This window comes from Salarias fasciatus, chromosome 10 (assembly GCF_902148845.1).
Source record: "Salarias fasciatus chromosome 10, fSalaFa1.1, whole genome shotgun sequence".
Lineage (NCBI taxonomy): Eukaryota > Metazoa > Chordata > Actinopteri > Blenniiformes > Blenniidae > Salarias > Salarias fasciatus.
In genome coordinates this window covers 22,780,182-22,797,240 of record NC_043754.1, presented here as the reverse complement: position 1 = coordinate 22,797,240, position 17,059 = coordinate 22,780,182, and the positions used below count along the sequence as shown (strand labels likewise).

Here is a 17,059-nt window from a genome sequence, read left to right as displayed (position 1 = left end):
AAGGGAGAAAGAAGAGAAATATTGGCAAAAACGGGATTGTTACAAAAACCTGTGAGAACTGTGCAGAGCAAACATGTCATTCACTGAAACATATCCTTTGTTGTTTTGATGTTTACAGTATTTTCTTTTATTCTCTGATCATGGATGCCCTCACTCTCATTGTTGTGTGTTTATATGTTTGGAAAAACAAACAAAAAAAAAACAAATAAAAGTCTCAAAAAAAAATTTGGGAAGATAAAGTATTCCATCCACCGTTCGACAACATCCCCAGTCGAGGTGAGCTGCTCTCCACCTCCACTGTAAACAGTGTTGGCGGAGACCTGCTTTCCACCCCTGAGACACCAGACATTTTGACAGAATTTTTTGAGGCCTATCCAGACCCATGTTTTTGCCTCCACAACAAAGACTGGCTCCCCCCAAACTACCTGCAGATAAACTCAAACTAAACTGAATCTTTGATCATTGCTCCTTCAGATTAGAATCTATCTTGGATCCCTGGATTCCTTTGTCAAACCCAGATTCAGAAAACTCAGGGATCTGGTTGATCAGGCGATATCTATAGAAGGTCACCCTGTCAGCTGACCACAAATTGTTTTTATCACCTGAGAAATATCTTTAAAGTGAAAATTGTTGTCCAAGCCTGACCATGAACTGATCATACTTTTACTCAATCACAAATTGTTTACCACTCTCCCTTGCTGCCTTATCTGGCCGAGTCTGTGGACTTGAACACTCTTTCATTCAGGGAAACTTTTAGCTGAATTTCACTGGAACAATCTGTAATATGTGTGATGCCCACCAGTGTATGCTTACATTTGTGTGTGTATTTATGTTTATTAGGATCCTTTATTTTGGTATATTTGTAATATCGTTGTGGCACACAAGTGCCTCCGCGGGTCGGCTAGATACGGGCGGATCCACAGCAAGTGAGTTTGAACTTCGTTTATTGTCCAATCCATGGGCCCAATCCCCACCCCTCAATTCGGTGGGCTTCTCTAGCCACCGCCGCCACCACCACACCGTGCAGACCTCGATCCGGGTCGCTCCAGCCTTCCCCTTTCCAGGCTTGTGTGCGCGTCCTCTCCAGTCTGCTGCTCAGTTCAGCTCTGCTCCTCTCTCTGCCCGGTCCTGCACACTACTTCAAGCAGGAGAGAGTAATCAAATCAATTGCCAGCACCTGCTGCACCTTGGACACCGGCTCCCTGAGCAGCTTCCCCGCCTCCTTCTCTCCTGCAGCCGAGAGCAAATCACGCCCCTCCTCCACATACCCCCACCACCCGGCTGAGGTCGGGGGGACACTCAGCCGACTCTACCCCCCCCCCCCCCCCCCCCCCCCCGGAAGGCGAGAAAGGAAATCGGCCACCGCCATTTGTGTCCCCGGCCTGTGGACCACCCCGAACTTAAAGGGCTGCAACGCCAGATACCACCGCGTGATCCGGGCGTTGGTGTCCTTCATGCGGTGGAGCCATTGGAGCGGGGCATGGTCCGAACAGAGGGTGAAGGCCCGTCCCAGCAGGTAGTAGCGAAGCGCTCCGACCGCCCACCGGATGGCCAGACACTCCTCCTCTATGGTGTTGTACTGCGACTCCCTCTCAGAGAGCTTCCGGCTGATGTAAAGGATTGGGAGGTCGAAGCCCCGCACCCGCTGGGACAGCACTGCCCCCACACCCCTGTCGGACGCATCAGTCTGCAGGATGAAAGGGAGAGAAAAGTTAGGCGTGTAGAGAAGCGGCTTCCCACAGAGGGCCTGTTTCACCTGCTCAAACGCCATCTGGCACTGCTCCGTCCACCGGACCAGATCTGAGGCACCCTTTCGGGTCAGGTCAGACAGGGGGCTGGCCAGGTCTGCGAAACCAGGGACGAACCGCCGATAGTTCCCAGCCAGCCCCAAGAACTGCCTCACCTCCTTCTTGGACTTGGGCCGCAGGCAGGCTGCAATCGCGGCTGTCTTGTCTATCTGTGGACGCACCTGTCCACTGCCCAAGAGGTGCCCCAGGTACCGTACCTCCCTCCATCCAACTGCACACTTCTTCAGGTTGGCCTTGAGCCCCGCCTGTCTCAGCGACTGGAGCACTGCGGACACCTGCCAAACATGCTCCGCCCAGCTATCACTGTGGATGATGACACCATCCAAGTAGGCTGCAGCATATGCGGCATGCAGGCGCAGGACCCGGTCCATGAGACGTTGGAATGTGGCTGGGGCCCCGAACAACCCGAAAGGAAGTGTGACGAATTGGTACAAACCGTACGGAGTGGAGAAAGCCGATTTTTCCCGGGACTCTGGCGACAAGGGACTCTGCCAGTAGCCCTTAGTCAAATCCAGTGTCGTGAAAAAGCGAGCAGTGCCTTGCCAGTCCAGGAGTTCGTCGACCCGGGGCATTGGGTAGGCATCAAATCGTGACACATCATTCACCTTGCGGTAGTCCACACAGAAGCGTACAGTCCCATCCTCCTTCATCACCAGAACAATGGGACTACACCAGGCACTGTTGGACTCTTCTATTACTCCCATCTCCAACATGGCCTCCAATTCCTGCCGAACAATTTTTCTTTTATGTTCAGGCAGTCGGTACGGACGTGAACATACAGTTGCACCGGGGAGAGTCTCGATGTGGTGTTCTATGAGATTTGTACGTCCTGGTAGGGGAGAGAACACATCGGCAAACTGCTGTTGCAACACGGCAACATCCGCCCTCTGGGACAGCGAGAGATGGTCATCACAAGGGAGCGAGGCTGAAACGGTGCAATTTGGAACCTCAGGCCCCAGCTCATCTCTCTCATGAACCGCCGTCACCAGAGCAACGGACTCCGCCTCTCTCCATGCTTTAAGGAGGTTGAGGTGGTAAATCTGTGTTGCTCCTCCCCTATCAGCATGCTCCACCTCATAGTCGACCTCCCCCACTCGTCGTGTGACCACAAAAGGCCCTTGCCACCTGGCGAGTAACTTGGAGTTGGACGAGGGGAGTAACACAAGCACTTTGTCTCCCGGTGAAAATTGTCTCAGCGTAGCCCCTCTGTTGTACAGCCGTTGTTGACGCTCCTGGGCCTTGAGCAATTTCTCCCGTGACAACTGACCCAGTGTGTGGAGTTTCGCTCTCAGGTCCAGGACGTACTGAACCTCGCTCTTGCTGGGGCTCGGACCCTCCTCCCAGTTTTCCTTAACCAGGTCCAAGACGCCCCGAGGTTTTCTGCCGAACAGCAGCTCGAAGGGAGAAAATCCCGTGGAGGCCTGGGGCACCTCCCGCACTGCAAACAACAGAGGGTCAAGCCATTTATCCCAATTATGACAGTCATCGTGGATGAACTTACGAATCATGGACTTCAGAGTCCTATTCAGACGCTCGACAAGGCTGTCGGTTTGCGGGTGGTACACGCTTGTCCGAACAGACTTGATGCCCTTTAATCCATACAGCTCCCTCAGTGTCCGTGACATGAAAGAAGTGCCTTGGTCAGTTAGAATCTCTTTCGGGATTCCAACTCGGGAGATGACCTGAAACAGGGCCTGCACCACACTCTTTGCAGAGATGGTGCGCAGTGGCACTGCCTCAGGATACCGCGTTGCGTAGTCCACCAGGACCAGCACAAAGCGATATCCCTGAGTGCTCCGAGGAAATGGCCCGATGAGGTCCATGCCAATCCGTTCGAATGGGACCTCAATTAATGGCAAAGGGCACAAAGGTGCCTTTGGAATGGCTGGATGGATAACCAACTGACATTCAGAGCAAGAGGCACAGCAACGCCGCACATCACCCCAAATGCCAGGCCAGTAGAAGCGGGCCATTATCCGGTTTAGTGTTTTGTCATACCCCATGTGACCAGCCATCGGATTGTAATGTGCCACCTGGAAAAGGCTTTCCCGACGGCTCCTCGGCACCAACAACTGGGTGGTATCCTCACCTGTCCAAGTGTCACGACTCACTATGTACAACTTATCTCTAATCAATTCAAAATAGGGATACGTTTGTGCCGCGTCAGGGCGCACCATGTGACCATCAATCTTTATCACTTGGTCGTAGGCAGAGCGTAGAGTGTCATCACGAGACTGTTCCAGTGGAAAATCTTCCATGGAGTGCAGCTTGGGAACCTGCGGGGCCGCGGGGGGAGGCCCTTCTGATTCCCCCTCCCTGTCAACAGCATCGGACGACCTCGCGTCATCACTGAACACGGCACACATATGACCCGCCCTATCCTGTTGTGAGCACACCCCGATTAACCCGTGAAACCCCCGCCAATCAGTACCCAGAATCATGGGGTGTGCAAGGCGGGAGCTAACCGCGGCCTTTACTCTATGCGTTTCACCCCTGTGTCTGATTTGCACTGGCACAATGGGGTATCTGTGAACATCCCCATGCACACACCGAATACCCACCCCCAATGCCCCCGCCAAAGCCCCGGGACGAACAAGGTTCTGGTGAATCATTGACTGCTGACAGCCCAAATCCACAATCGCCTAGTGTATACCCCCCTGAATCCTTACCGGAATGCTGTATGCCCCTCCTAGACCGGGGGAGGGTGTTGGAGAGCCAGCGACCCAGATCACTTTACCGACCTCCATGAGCGGACGCTCATTACGGAAGTGTCCGGGTCGTCCGCACCTCCAACACTCCTGCCCTGGTGTCTGAGCGGCCCCCTGTGGGAGGGAGCTGGCGCCCATAGCGGCCGGGACCTGCGGAGTCTCCACAGCGGGCGCTTTAAAGCGGTGGTGAGCCAGTGGGGGGGTTTTCCGGGGCGCCAGGGTTGGACGGGGGGAGGCTGGGGTCCACTCTTCGGCTGCCTGGACCCCGGAGTAGACAGCCAGATGATCCTCCGCCAGGGCGACGGCTGCCTCGATGTTCCTCGGGCGGTGGTGCTGCACCCACTTGGCTGTCCTGGCGGGGAGCCCCTCCATGAACTGCTCCACCACGACCTGCTCCAGCATGCGGTTCTCCCCGGTGGACCCGCCTGGCTGCAGCTACCAAGCAGCCGCATCCTTCAGCTGCTGGGCATACACGAAGGGCCGACCCCCCGGACCCAGCTTCAGGCTTCGGAACCTACACCGGTGGTCCTCAGGAGAATGGCCCATCCTGTCCAGGATGGCCCTCCGCACCTCCGGATAGCCTCTCATGGATGCCGGTAGGCTGAGTGCTGCAGTCTGGGCCTCTCCCGACAGCAGGGGGAGCAGCCGCACAGCCCACTCCCCCACCGGCCAGCCGCATGCCCCCGACGTCATTTCGAACATTTCCAAAAATGTTTGTGGGTCGTCTTCTGGGCCCATCTTATGCAGGGACAGGCCGGTGAGGGGGAGCAGTGAGGAAGGTGCTGGCGCCGGGCCGGCTGCGCCAGTAGCTTCTCCAGCACCTGCGTCTGCTTTCCAGCTTAGTCATGGAGGGCCGCCAGCTGCTGCCGGTTGGCGTTTGCCTGCTCCTGGTGCATCCTCGCCAATTCCTCCACCATCTGAGCCAGGAGGGCCACTGGCTGGACGGGCTGTGGTTCGGACATCTCCCCTGGGTCTGTCTAGCCCCACGTTGGGTGCCAATGTGGCACACAAGTGCCACCGCGGGTCGGCCAGACACGGGCGGAACCACAGCAAGTGAGTTTGGACTTCGTTTATTGTCCAATCCGTGGGCCCAATCCCCACCCCTCAATTCGGTGGGCTTCTCTAGCCGCCGCCGCCACACCGTGCAGACCTCGATCCAGGTCGCTCCAGCCTTCCCCTTTCCAGGCTTGTGTGCGCGTCCTCTCCAGTCTGCTGCTCAGTTCAGCTCTGCTCCTCTCTCCGCCCGGTCCCGCACACTACTTCAAGCAGGAGAGAGTAATCAAATCAATTGCCAGCACCTGCTGCACCTTGGACACCGGCTCCCTGAGCAGCTTCCCCGCCTCCTTCTCTCCTGCAGCCGAGAGCATACCACACCCCTCCTCCACAATCGTCTTTTCTTTTAAAAGATCTATAATTATACAATAGTGTTATTTTTAAGTGAGGGAAATTTACGTGCAGTTGTGGTATTCTGACCAGCAGAAGGCACTGTGAGTTTGTCGTTTACCTGCAAGCCCCAGCTGGACATTCATAGCTGCTTGATCCAGTGAGGAAGAAGCCACGCCTCTCGTGCCATCCTTTCTTCAATGTCATTTCAGCAACATATTGCTGTTTCGCGGAACAGCAGCCCAGTACCTGTTACATATCTATCTCTTTATGTATGTGTTTTTATCTTGTTCTGTACAGCACTTTCTGATTTTATCTGTGAAAAGTGCTTTATAAATAAATTTTACCTACTTACTGTTGTACAACAAAAAAAGCATAACCAATTTCCATCACATTTACTTACGAGGGCAGATTGAGTTGAGACCAACAGGCATGGGAGTCAGTGCAGATGAGTTTGCTGCAGAGGAGAGAGTCTGAACTTGCCTTTCAAAATGCCACATGATCAGGATGCAAGACAAACACTTCTTTGATTGAATATTGAGGAAGACAAAAAACTTGGGACAAGTGATGTCATGGTTCATGTTTTGTCTTGTCTGTGTTCGTGATGTTTCTGTGTCTTTTCAGGCTCTGTGGCTTCCTGTCTCTGTGGCTTCCTGTCTCGTGTCTGATTGCTGTTCCCTGCCCCGATGTCATTCACCTGTGCCTGATTGTGTGATTGCAGTCACCTGGTGCTCTGTGCTGAAAAGGGGCTCTTTGTCTGTGTTCTCATTGTTGGATCATCTTGTCTACATGTTGTGCGCACATAAAGTCTGGTTTTGCTGTGTTTCATGTTTCCTGCTACTCGTGTCTGGGTTTTCTTGGTTTTTCAGCTCCTGGGTCCATGGTGAAATCCTTCCTCTGTGTTTGTGGACTTTTGGATTTTCAGGTTTTGGGCTGTGTTTATTGTGGACAATAAAAATGAGTTTCAAGCACATCTCCCGGGTTGTGGGGTCCTGCTCTCTGCATATTCCTCCGTCAAATGTGACACAATGCACAGTAAAATTAAATGACAGTCCCCAAAAAGTACTGAACTTCATGAAGACAAATTGAACAGTTTTAAAAATCCAGCTGAGAAACAGTCACACTTGGTTAAAAGACTTACCAAAAACTCAGTGACTGGTGTCATATCAAGACTCAGAATACTGAGTGCACCAAAAAGATGCACAATGAAGGTGAGTTTGAACAGACGTGATGGAAATGCCACACAGCTGAATGCAGAACCACAATTACACAGAATTTTTTAAGAAACATTTTATTGAATCAGTGAGACAAAAACAATGCGTACTCTGTTATTTTGTGTGTGATAAAATAAAAGTGGGAGAGAAAAATGAAGTGTCAATTTTAATTTGATGTAATTTCCAGTTTGTGAGAAAGGGGGTTTGTGTGTAAGTTCACTTGTATGATACTTCACTTTAGAGTACCATAGTCATTTTTGTGACTTTTGGTCCCAGTATTGGGATGTAAACTTTAGGGGTACCATAATGTTGGAGAATGACTTTGGGGCATGATTAACAAAAGATTAATTATTATAAATGTTATTATTTAATTTAATGTATTATTATTATTATTATTATTATTATTATTATTATTATTATTATTAATTAGTCATCAGCTAACCTTGGGGGCACCACCTGCAAGGAAACAGGAATGATAGCTGTAGCAGCCCTTGGATTTACGAGGCGTGAGATCGGACAGATGCGTAAGGTTTCTTTATTCCCATTAAGATGTACTCTTTATGACACCGTTAAACTTTTTAAAAAGCATTGATACAGACAAAAAAAAAACATTTAAAAAAGCATTTTGCAGTGCAATTTGATCCTCATAAAATTAAACTTTCCACAGTCTTTTAATTTCACCTTGCTGCGCTCTCCAAGGAATGAGAAAATAGTCCGAGCAATGCGGCCAGCAGCAGCGGCTGTCTGACAGCTGTGTCAAGCGGACACATTTCAATGATCATGCACAGGTACTTCCGGGTCGGTCATTCAAATGTTTGAAATAGATAAATATCAAATACACAGAATAAACCACAACATTACTCAACGTTTTCACAATATTCAATTCCACATCCTTTGTCTCTTTGCTCCTTAGCATTTTCATTTAATACACGCACAATAAAATGACATTATTGCCATTGTGGTGCCGAAGAATGGGGGGAGATGGAGGCAGAGTGAGCCAGAATAAACACGACTTCTTTATTCTCCAAACCAGGAAACATACACACAGCTGAACACGCACAGCATCAGGGGCCAGGGGGGTGCAAGAACTAGGGGGGAGACAGTGGGGAACTGGCTGTGGGGGCAGGCAACAGGGGAACGGAATCCAGGGGAAATGGCAAACGTGCGGTCAGGGGTCGGCCGCAACGCGGCGTCTGGGTCAACATCGGAGGACAGTCCAAGTTCAGGTGAGCGGGTTTCAACCTGCCCACCGAAAGCCGCTCCACACGGCCGCCCATGTCCACAACCAACTGTTTGTCTGTGTTCCAGGACCCAAAAGGGGCCGTCGTAGGGCAGGTGAAGAGGCCCAGGGTGAGCATCGTGGCGGACGAAAACATACCAGGCGGAGCCTAGGTCCGCTGGCACCCACGACGCCGGGTTGTCGTACTGGCTGGTGGGAACCGGAGCGAAAGCGTTGGCACCTACTCTGAAGGAGGCGCGCTGCTCGTGGGGCGACCAAGGAGCCGTCGGTCATGGAAGAAAGTCCCCAGGGACCCTCAACGTCTGTCTGTACACCAGCTTGGCTGCTGAAGACTGGAGATCCTCCTTGGGCGCAGTCCTGAGTCCCAACATCACCCAAGGAAGCTTGTCCACCCAGTTGCTGTCAGACAGGGTAGCCCGCAGGGAGACCTTCATGGACCGGTGGAATCTCTCACAGAGACCATTGGCTTGGGGGTGGTAGGCAGCAGTGTGGTGAAGCCGAACTCCCAGACTCTCCGCAACTGCGTTCCATAGTTCTGACGTGAATTCAGCACCACAATCAGAAGACAGGTCGGCAGAAACGAGGGGCACTGCCTCGGGCCACCGAGTGGTCCCATCCACCATGGTCAGAACGTACGAGAACCCATGCAAAGGCGGAAGCAGACCCACTAAATCAACGTGAACGTGATCGAAGTGCCGTTCCGGAACCGGAAAAAGTCTCCAGCGGAGTCTTTGTGTGACGGTGTATTTTAGCACATTGATAGTTCATGCAGCTGTCAGCCCAGGACCTCACGTCGCGTTTGAGGCCCCGCCACATGAACTTGTGCCTTGTGTCCGCCACACGTGGACACAAGGTGGACACAGGCCTTCCTGCCAGGGTGTGAGAGGTTGTGTACAGCCTCGAAAACCGTGCGCCTCCAGGAGGCCGGAATGATCGGGCATGGTTGACCAGTGGAAACATCACAGAGCAGCGACGAATCAGCGGTCCTGAAATGCATGTCCGCCAAACAGAGACCCGAGCTTTTGAGGTTTAAAGGCTCAATGCGTCCGGATCAGTGGCTTGGTCCGCTACCGTTTTGGGTGTAGTCGAGTGCCAGCTGGACCGTCCCGACCCGGACTCTGGAAAGGCAGTCTGCGACTGCACTGGATTTACCGGCGACATGTCGGACGTCTGTGGTAAACTCCAAAATGTACGCAAGCTGTCGTTGCTGCCGTGCCGACCATGGTTCGAACATTTTCGTCATGGCAATAGTCAGGGGTTTGTGACCCACGAATGCAGTGAATTCACGGCCTTCCAGCAAAAACCTGAAATGATGCACCGCTAACCACAACGCTAGCAGTTCGCAGTCGAACGTGCTGTAATTGTGCTCCCTGGGCGTGAGCTGACGGCTGAAAAAGGTTAACGGCTGACAGGAACCATGAACCAGCTGCTCCATAACGGCACCGACGGCATAATCAGACGCGTCTGTGGTGACAGCGATGGGGGCGGCAGGCGAGCCAGGAGAGCGGCTTGTGCTAACGCGGATTTAGCGGCTATGAACACCGATTCGCGCTCCGCGAACCAGTCAACGGCCTGGTCCGGGGCGGTTCCCTTAAGAACCTCATAGAGTGGGCGCATGATGTTGGCCACACACGGGATGAAATGGTGGTAAAATGTTACCATACCGATAAATTCTCTGAGCACGCAAGCAGATTGAGGGCGCGGAAAAGCCGCGACAGCCTCCACTTTAGATGCGAGGGGAGGCGCCCCGTCTGCGGTGATAGGGTGGCCGATGAAGTCAGTTTCAGCACGGCTGAAAACACACTTTGTCCGATTAACGATCAACCCGTGTTCACTGAGCCTCTGAAAAAGTGCTCGCAAATAGGAAATGTGCTCTGTATCGGAGGCACTGGCAATGACAGTGTCAGCAAGGAAGATGAAAATTAATGGCATGTCACGGAGGACCGAGTCCATCAGACGTTGGAACAACTGAGCTGCATTTTTTTTAACCCAAATGGTATGCAAAGGTACTCAAACAGCCCGAATGGGGTAATGACCGCGGTATTGGGAACGTCTGCGGGATGGACCGGCACCTCATGATAACCGCGCACCAGATCGACTTTGGAGAAAACTCGCTTACCAGCAAGATGCGCAGAGAAATCCTGAATGTGTGGCACTGGGTAGCGATCGGGCTGCGTTCTGTCGTTGAGGTGTCGGTAGTCACCGCACGGCCGCCACGACCCGTTGGGCTTGGGAACGATGTGAAGGGGCGCCGCCCACGGACTGTCAGAATGGCGAATAATCACCGTGTGTGCAAACTCAGTCTTGGCTGCCGCGAGTTTGTCTGGGTTAAGGCGGCGAGCTTTTGAGTAGGTGGGAGGGGCCCTTGGTGACGATTTGATGTTCCACGCCGTGCTTCACGGCAGGAGCGGAGAAGGTGGGGGAAGTCAGTTCCGGGAAACTGCGCAGGAGGTGCAGGTATTTGTCATCCTCCGACAACGAAGGGGCCAGTCCGTCGTACGAGGCGTTTCTCCGTGAACAAGGAAGGGACGAAAAGGTTAAAGCATCCAGCAGCCGGCAGTTCTTATGTTACGGCTGCTGCCGTATTGTTGTGGCGTGTGTGTGCGCAGGTGTGGCTGTTTCTCTCCCTCTGCTTCACCTTCAGGCTCTCAGGCATGGAGGTGATTATTGAATAATTGGCTGGAGCACCAGACCATCTAGGAGAGCATGCCATCTTCCAATCATGGGTGGCCATGGGAGGAGCCTCCTCTTCAAAAGCTTCGCGGGAGGATCATTCTGGAGAGGCTGTGTCTGATCAGTGACCTGTCTCTCCTTGTTCGTCTGGCTCAGCTGTAGAAAACTGATCTTTGTGTTCGGCCTTGAGTTTTGTTGAACTGCCTGTGCAGTTGTGTGGCCGTTTAGTCAGTGTTTGTTCTGTTTGATTATTAGTTAGGGATCACTGTTTGGAGTAGTGTTTGGTTCTTTGTACTTTTTGTTGAGTTTTGATTTGCGGTGTTCCTTAGTTTGTATCCTGCCCTTGCCCTTTTAATTTATTAAACACCTCTGTTTACCTGCAACATCTGGGTTTATGTTACTTCCTTCCTCCTTTAAGAGCCCTGGTCGTAACACTTAACATCCACAAGGAGACCATGAGCACAAAACAAAGTCCGCTCCAAGCAGGGGAAAGGTGACATCAGCAATCACAAGCGTCCAGGTGAACCACTGTCCCGTGAAACACAGTTCCACTCGGCGTGTGCCATACCAGCGGATGGGGCTGCTGTTAGCTGAAGCTAACGGTGAGCCTTTCCCGCCCGCCGCCTTGTCAGTCCTGGAAGCGGGAATCACGCTCCTCTGCGTGCTGGTGTCACAAAGAAATCTGCGTCCTGAGACAGTGTCTTTGATGAAAAGCAGCCTTTCAGGGTCGCAGATGCTAGCTGCATGTGGGGTTTGGTTTTCTCTTGCCTTTTCGGGGTGGGGGTGGGGGTCTCTCCCACAGGAAATGAATGATACAGGGATGCAAGGGTGTTTGAGTTAAGGTTGATGACTGGCAGTGTGATGTCTGGGAGGAGGTAGGTTGGAGGGGAGGGTGGAGATATGTGGGGGACAGGGTCAGGGAGAAGGGAAGTGGGCTGGGTGGAGAGGACAGGGAGTGTTTTGGGGAGTTGTGATACCCTGGAACTTTGGGTACGTGGCTGGAACACTGAGGAGGCGGGGGGCGGTGGCCTGGGGTGGGTAACCGCCCACGGGGGCCGATTCTCCTGGGTATGGTCATGGCCCTCTGTCTGTGAGGGTGGGGTCGGCTCTTGGGCCCTGAGCCCTCTGCTCTGCCCGCCCTGGGCCCGGTGTCCAGCAGGGTCGGCCCCTGTCAGTTTTGGTCCGGTCATCTGGAGTGTGAATACCAATATCTTTGCTCTCTCTTCCTTCTTTCCACTATTTATTTATTTTTATTTTTATTTTTATTTATTTATTTATTTATTTATTTATTTATTTCCTTCACTCTTTGTCTCTCTACTTTACTCATTCTGTAGTGCTGTCAGGTCCAACAATATGTATCAGCACTCAAAATAAATAAAGTGGGAAAGCATGTTAACAAGAGAAGCTTTGCATTTATTAGCTCCTCTTGGAAGAGCAAATCTGTTGGGAACATAACAGCAACCTGAACTCCATTCTGCTGCTTCAATGCTGCAAAGTTTAAAAATCATGATGAATGCAAACATTCTTTCCTTTGACCATGAACAAGATCATGAATGAAAATGTACATGTAGATGTAGCAGAAGCTTTATTTCAAACATCGAAAAAGCGAAAGAAAAACAAAGAAAAAAATGACAGAAAGCATTCTAATGGAATGCAATTATTATTATTAATATAAAAGATACAACAACATATGTGCCACTGTCATTTACATGTACCACAGGGAGTAGGATGAAGTGAATACTTATTTAATGCCACCCCTTTGCATCTTTGTCATTATCTTACTCAATAAATCTTTTCAACAAAATGCTTTCATGAGATGAACAAGAAAAATCTATTTTTGTGAAAATGCTTCGATTTTGCATTTTTGTATCTTCATATATTTCTGAAGATAGATGTATGACCATACGGCCATATTGAGATAAATGCGTCTGAATGTATTTCTGTTTCTACGTGTATTATACATGCAGTCATATATCCCCATATATGTTCATATATCTGCATGCATCTGAATGTATGTGCATTTCTGCACAGAGAAACAGGTGCATGCATGCATTTATGTGTAGACATGGGCAGTTGCATGTAGCTTTATATAGGTATATTTAGCTGTATAAATCATGTATCTGCATCTAGTCATCCGTATCTACATGGATTAGAGTGCATCACTACTGTGCTTCAGTCAATCTGAGTCAGAGCTGCATGCATCTGGGAAGCTGCAGACAGTTGCATGTAGCTTTCTGTAGGTATAGATAGCTGGGTATTACTCTGTGTTTACATGTATGTTACAATCACATTTATCTGTACATAGCTGCATTCAGCTGTATGTAGCTACTTGCATTCATATGAATCTGCGTGCATCTGCATGTAGCTGGACATCTGCTCTAAGATGCCACATGATTTGAGACGGACATGGTGAACTGACAGAGGAGGTGGTGGAGGAGGACGGGTCTGATGGTCTGATCTCCGAGACCGTAGATGAGAGGACTCAAACACCTGGGCAACATGACTGCACACACATAGAAGATGATTCTGATGCGCACCAGTGTGTTTATATCGGTGACATGGGAGATGTAGGAGATGAGGGGGTTGAACATGGTGGAGGACAGGCTCAGGCCCAGCTGGACCAGGTGCAGCAGCAGAGTTTTATGAGCTTTACGGGCTGACACTTTGTCTGTGGAAGCTGATCTTGCTGCAACCAAAACACCAATGTAGGAGAAAGAGACAGAGACTCCAGCAGAGATGAACAGAGTGAACTCATAAACCTTATCGAACATCGCAGCAACAGGGCTCACCAACATGTTTTCTACAGAACACACGCGCTTAATCTGCAGAGAGTTCAGACCCTCAAAAGGATTATCCCTCAGCAAACTGATATAAGAGAACACATTGACAGAGCTGATGGCCCAGATCACACAGATGGCTCCTCTGGTTTTACCCAAGGTCACGATGGTGGCATGCCGCAGAGGGTAGCACACCGCCACGTACCTGTCAAAAGACATGACTACCAGCGTGACAGGAGAGATTCTTAGAACCACTTTGCTGAGTGTCACTAAAATCCCGCACATGGGATAGGTGAGCCTGAGCCTTAAGGCAGCCAGAATGTAAAGTACCTGACTGACAGCCAGCTGCACCGTGTCGGCCAACAACAGGTTATAGACGAGCACATAACGACACGTGTCCCTGAACACAGCTTTACTCCTCAGAGAGAACAACATGGTGCAGTTCACAAAGAGAAAGACACAGCAGGGCACTGTGGTGACGGAGAAGAACATCGCCCTCTCCAACAAGCTCCGGTCAGCTGAGAGCACCGACACGTTCGACATCTCTCAGCAGCTCTGAATGAACCAAGAACAAAACCCAGAGGAGCTCATGTGATACGTCCTCATCCGATCAGAGCAAGAACACACACACAGGTCAAGTTCAAAGTGTGTGAAAACATCAGAAAAGACAAAAACATGTCAAAATATCCAAAACACTGAAAAATATCAGAAACGTGACAACATCAAAAACATGTAAAAACATCACAGATATGTGAAACCAATGTGAAAAACAATAACCTTTTAAAAACATATAAGCTGTGAAAACATCTGAAAATATCAAAAACAGCAAGAACATATGGGAGAACAACATGAACAACATCACCAACATGTGAAAACAAACGAAACGTGAAAACTGCAAAAACAAACAAGAAAATACATGAATCACATTAAAATGTTAAAACATCAAAACTGAAAACAGGAGAAACATTAACAACATTGAAAGTATCAAAAGCTGTGAAAATAAAACACCTGAAAGCATCAGAGAAGTAAATGTGAGAATTCATCCAGAATGAGCTTTGAACACTGAAAAGTGTAACAACCTGTTGAAGTCTGTGGTAACGTGCAGACTGGAAGTCTTCCTCCTCTGCAGACTTCAGACGCTTCACTTCTGAATATGAACCTTCTTCTTGCATCATGTCAGATCAGGAAGTCATGTGATTACTGGTTGATGTCATCTCAGAAAGCCTCATCCAGTCATCATGTTAACTCTATTGATGGACAAACAGACCTGTCCTGTACCTTCCACTTCTCTTCCTGCTGCGTTCTCCTCACTAGATGGAGACAGTGACAGAAAATTTGAGTTTGTGATTCACACTGCTCATATTAACATGAACACAGTTCTTTTTAAGCCCTTTGATTTGAGGAGTGTTTCTTCCTTTCTGTCCTGTCCTGGATCATGCTTCTAATTTGGAAATATGAAACAATGTGAACTGAAGCTGCTGACAATTCATGACGTCAGACAGACACACAGAGATTCTGTGTCTACGGCCTCTATCCATCCATTTTCAATCACTTAACTGCAGGCTTGGGAGGTAATGGATTAATGGCGTTACGTACCGTATTGGCCCGAATATAAGACGACTCCGATTATAACACGACCCCTATTTTTCAACAATCATTTTGTGGAAAAAAAAATTCTGAAGACAGTAAGGCCACTCATAAAACAACTTTTTATTATACAATTATTATAAACTCAAAAACTCACAACTGAGATAACATTTCACGAGATATAAAATGAAAAAATATATTCTTTCTCAAAATAAACTATAAGCAACAAATAAGAAGCCTCAAGGGGTCAAAACTGCATAAATGATCTAAATAACTGTCCAGTATCTTCAGCTGAATCAGGCTCTGGTGGTGGACATTCCGTCTTTCCGTCTTTCAGAGACGTATTCACTCACCCTTCTATCAGTCTCTCTGAAGCGTCGCTCTCAGGACCACGGAAAGCTTTTCTCATAGTGTTAGCATCTGTAGTGTTTTTTCTGTGCTCTCCAATAAGAACGAGGCACTCTGCTACACCAGACCTCCTGGTGGCTTGGCAGTAGTTTGAGGACTCTGCTGCGTTGATCACCATCAGTTTAAAGTTGGTATCATAACTTCTCCTCTGTTGTTTGCTCAGTTGTCCAGCGTTCAGCCCCTTTGTTCCAGATGATCCGCCATTTTTCATCAGATCATTTGATCTCATTTCATCGCTCCACTCGCTCTCTGCTCAGTGATACTTTGGCTCCATCTAGCGGCGCGTATGCGTATTGACCATCTACCGTAAGTCCGCGATTATAACACGACCCCACTTTTGAGGATGCAGTTTCTGGGAAAAAAACATCGTCTTATATTCGGGCCAATACGGTAATCAGGATCCCAAAAAATTGTAAGTGTAATCCGTTACAGTACGCGCAAAAAATATGTAACCTCATTACAAGTATATCTGATAAAAACACGGATTACTGAGCGGATTACCTTTGAAAATCAGACGGAATATACCAGCAACAACAGACATCCGTGCTGTATACGGATATTGTGACACTTTACAGCAAGTGTTGGTAATAACGGCGTTAGATTATAACAGCGTTAGTAACAGCGTTTTTTTTTTCAGGAATGAATAATCTAATTACTTTTCCCATCGTTGCAACACTGTTACCGTTGCTCAGAATATGAAGTTGCGAGTTACAATTAGATTGAATGAAGCTCAAGTGTCAGATTCTGCCGCACACATCAGCTGCAGGAGAGAGCAGGGGCGGGGAGCATGCCCTGATCACGTGTCTCACTCACGCACGTGCTGACAGGTAAACACAACAAGATGGAGACAATGGCGTCGAGCTCGAGCCCAGGATGTTCAAAGGTAGCGTTCCGAAACTGGAAGTGTCACTGTAAGACTTTATCCACGTCTGTCTCGAGCAACTCCAACCTTATAAAATACCTCACATCAACACATGCTAGCATGACACCTGTTGCTGTTGCTGCTAACTCCATGCTAACCCAATCCTGAGGCCAATTGCAACCAGGAGGGAGACAGAGCCGCTCTGTTAAAACAAGCAATGCTTGATTTTTTGGGGTAGCAGGTGACCAAAGCTGAGCTGAACACACTGATTGCAGGTACACTGATACACAGTAGACCTAATGTACAGTTACAGAGATCTGCACTACTTAAAGCTGCTGTAGGTAGGATTTTGCTAGTCAATGCTAATTTTTCTGTGTTTTCTTTGGATTAAATGTTAGA

General features: G+C 49.5%; 1 protein-coding gene across 1 annotated transcript; it reads right to left on the bottom strand.

Moving 5' to 3' along the window:
- Window positions 1–13,404: 13,404 nt before the first annotated feature.
- LOC115394978 (odorant receptor 131-2-like) lies at window positions 13,405–14,346 on the bottom strand. Its single transcript, XM_030100320.1, has one exon. It carries the CDS (start codon window positions 14,344–14,346, stop codon window positions 13,405–13,407), a length of 942 nt encoding a protein of 313 aa, XP_029956180.1.
- Window positions 14,347–17,059: the final 2,713 nt, after the last annotated feature.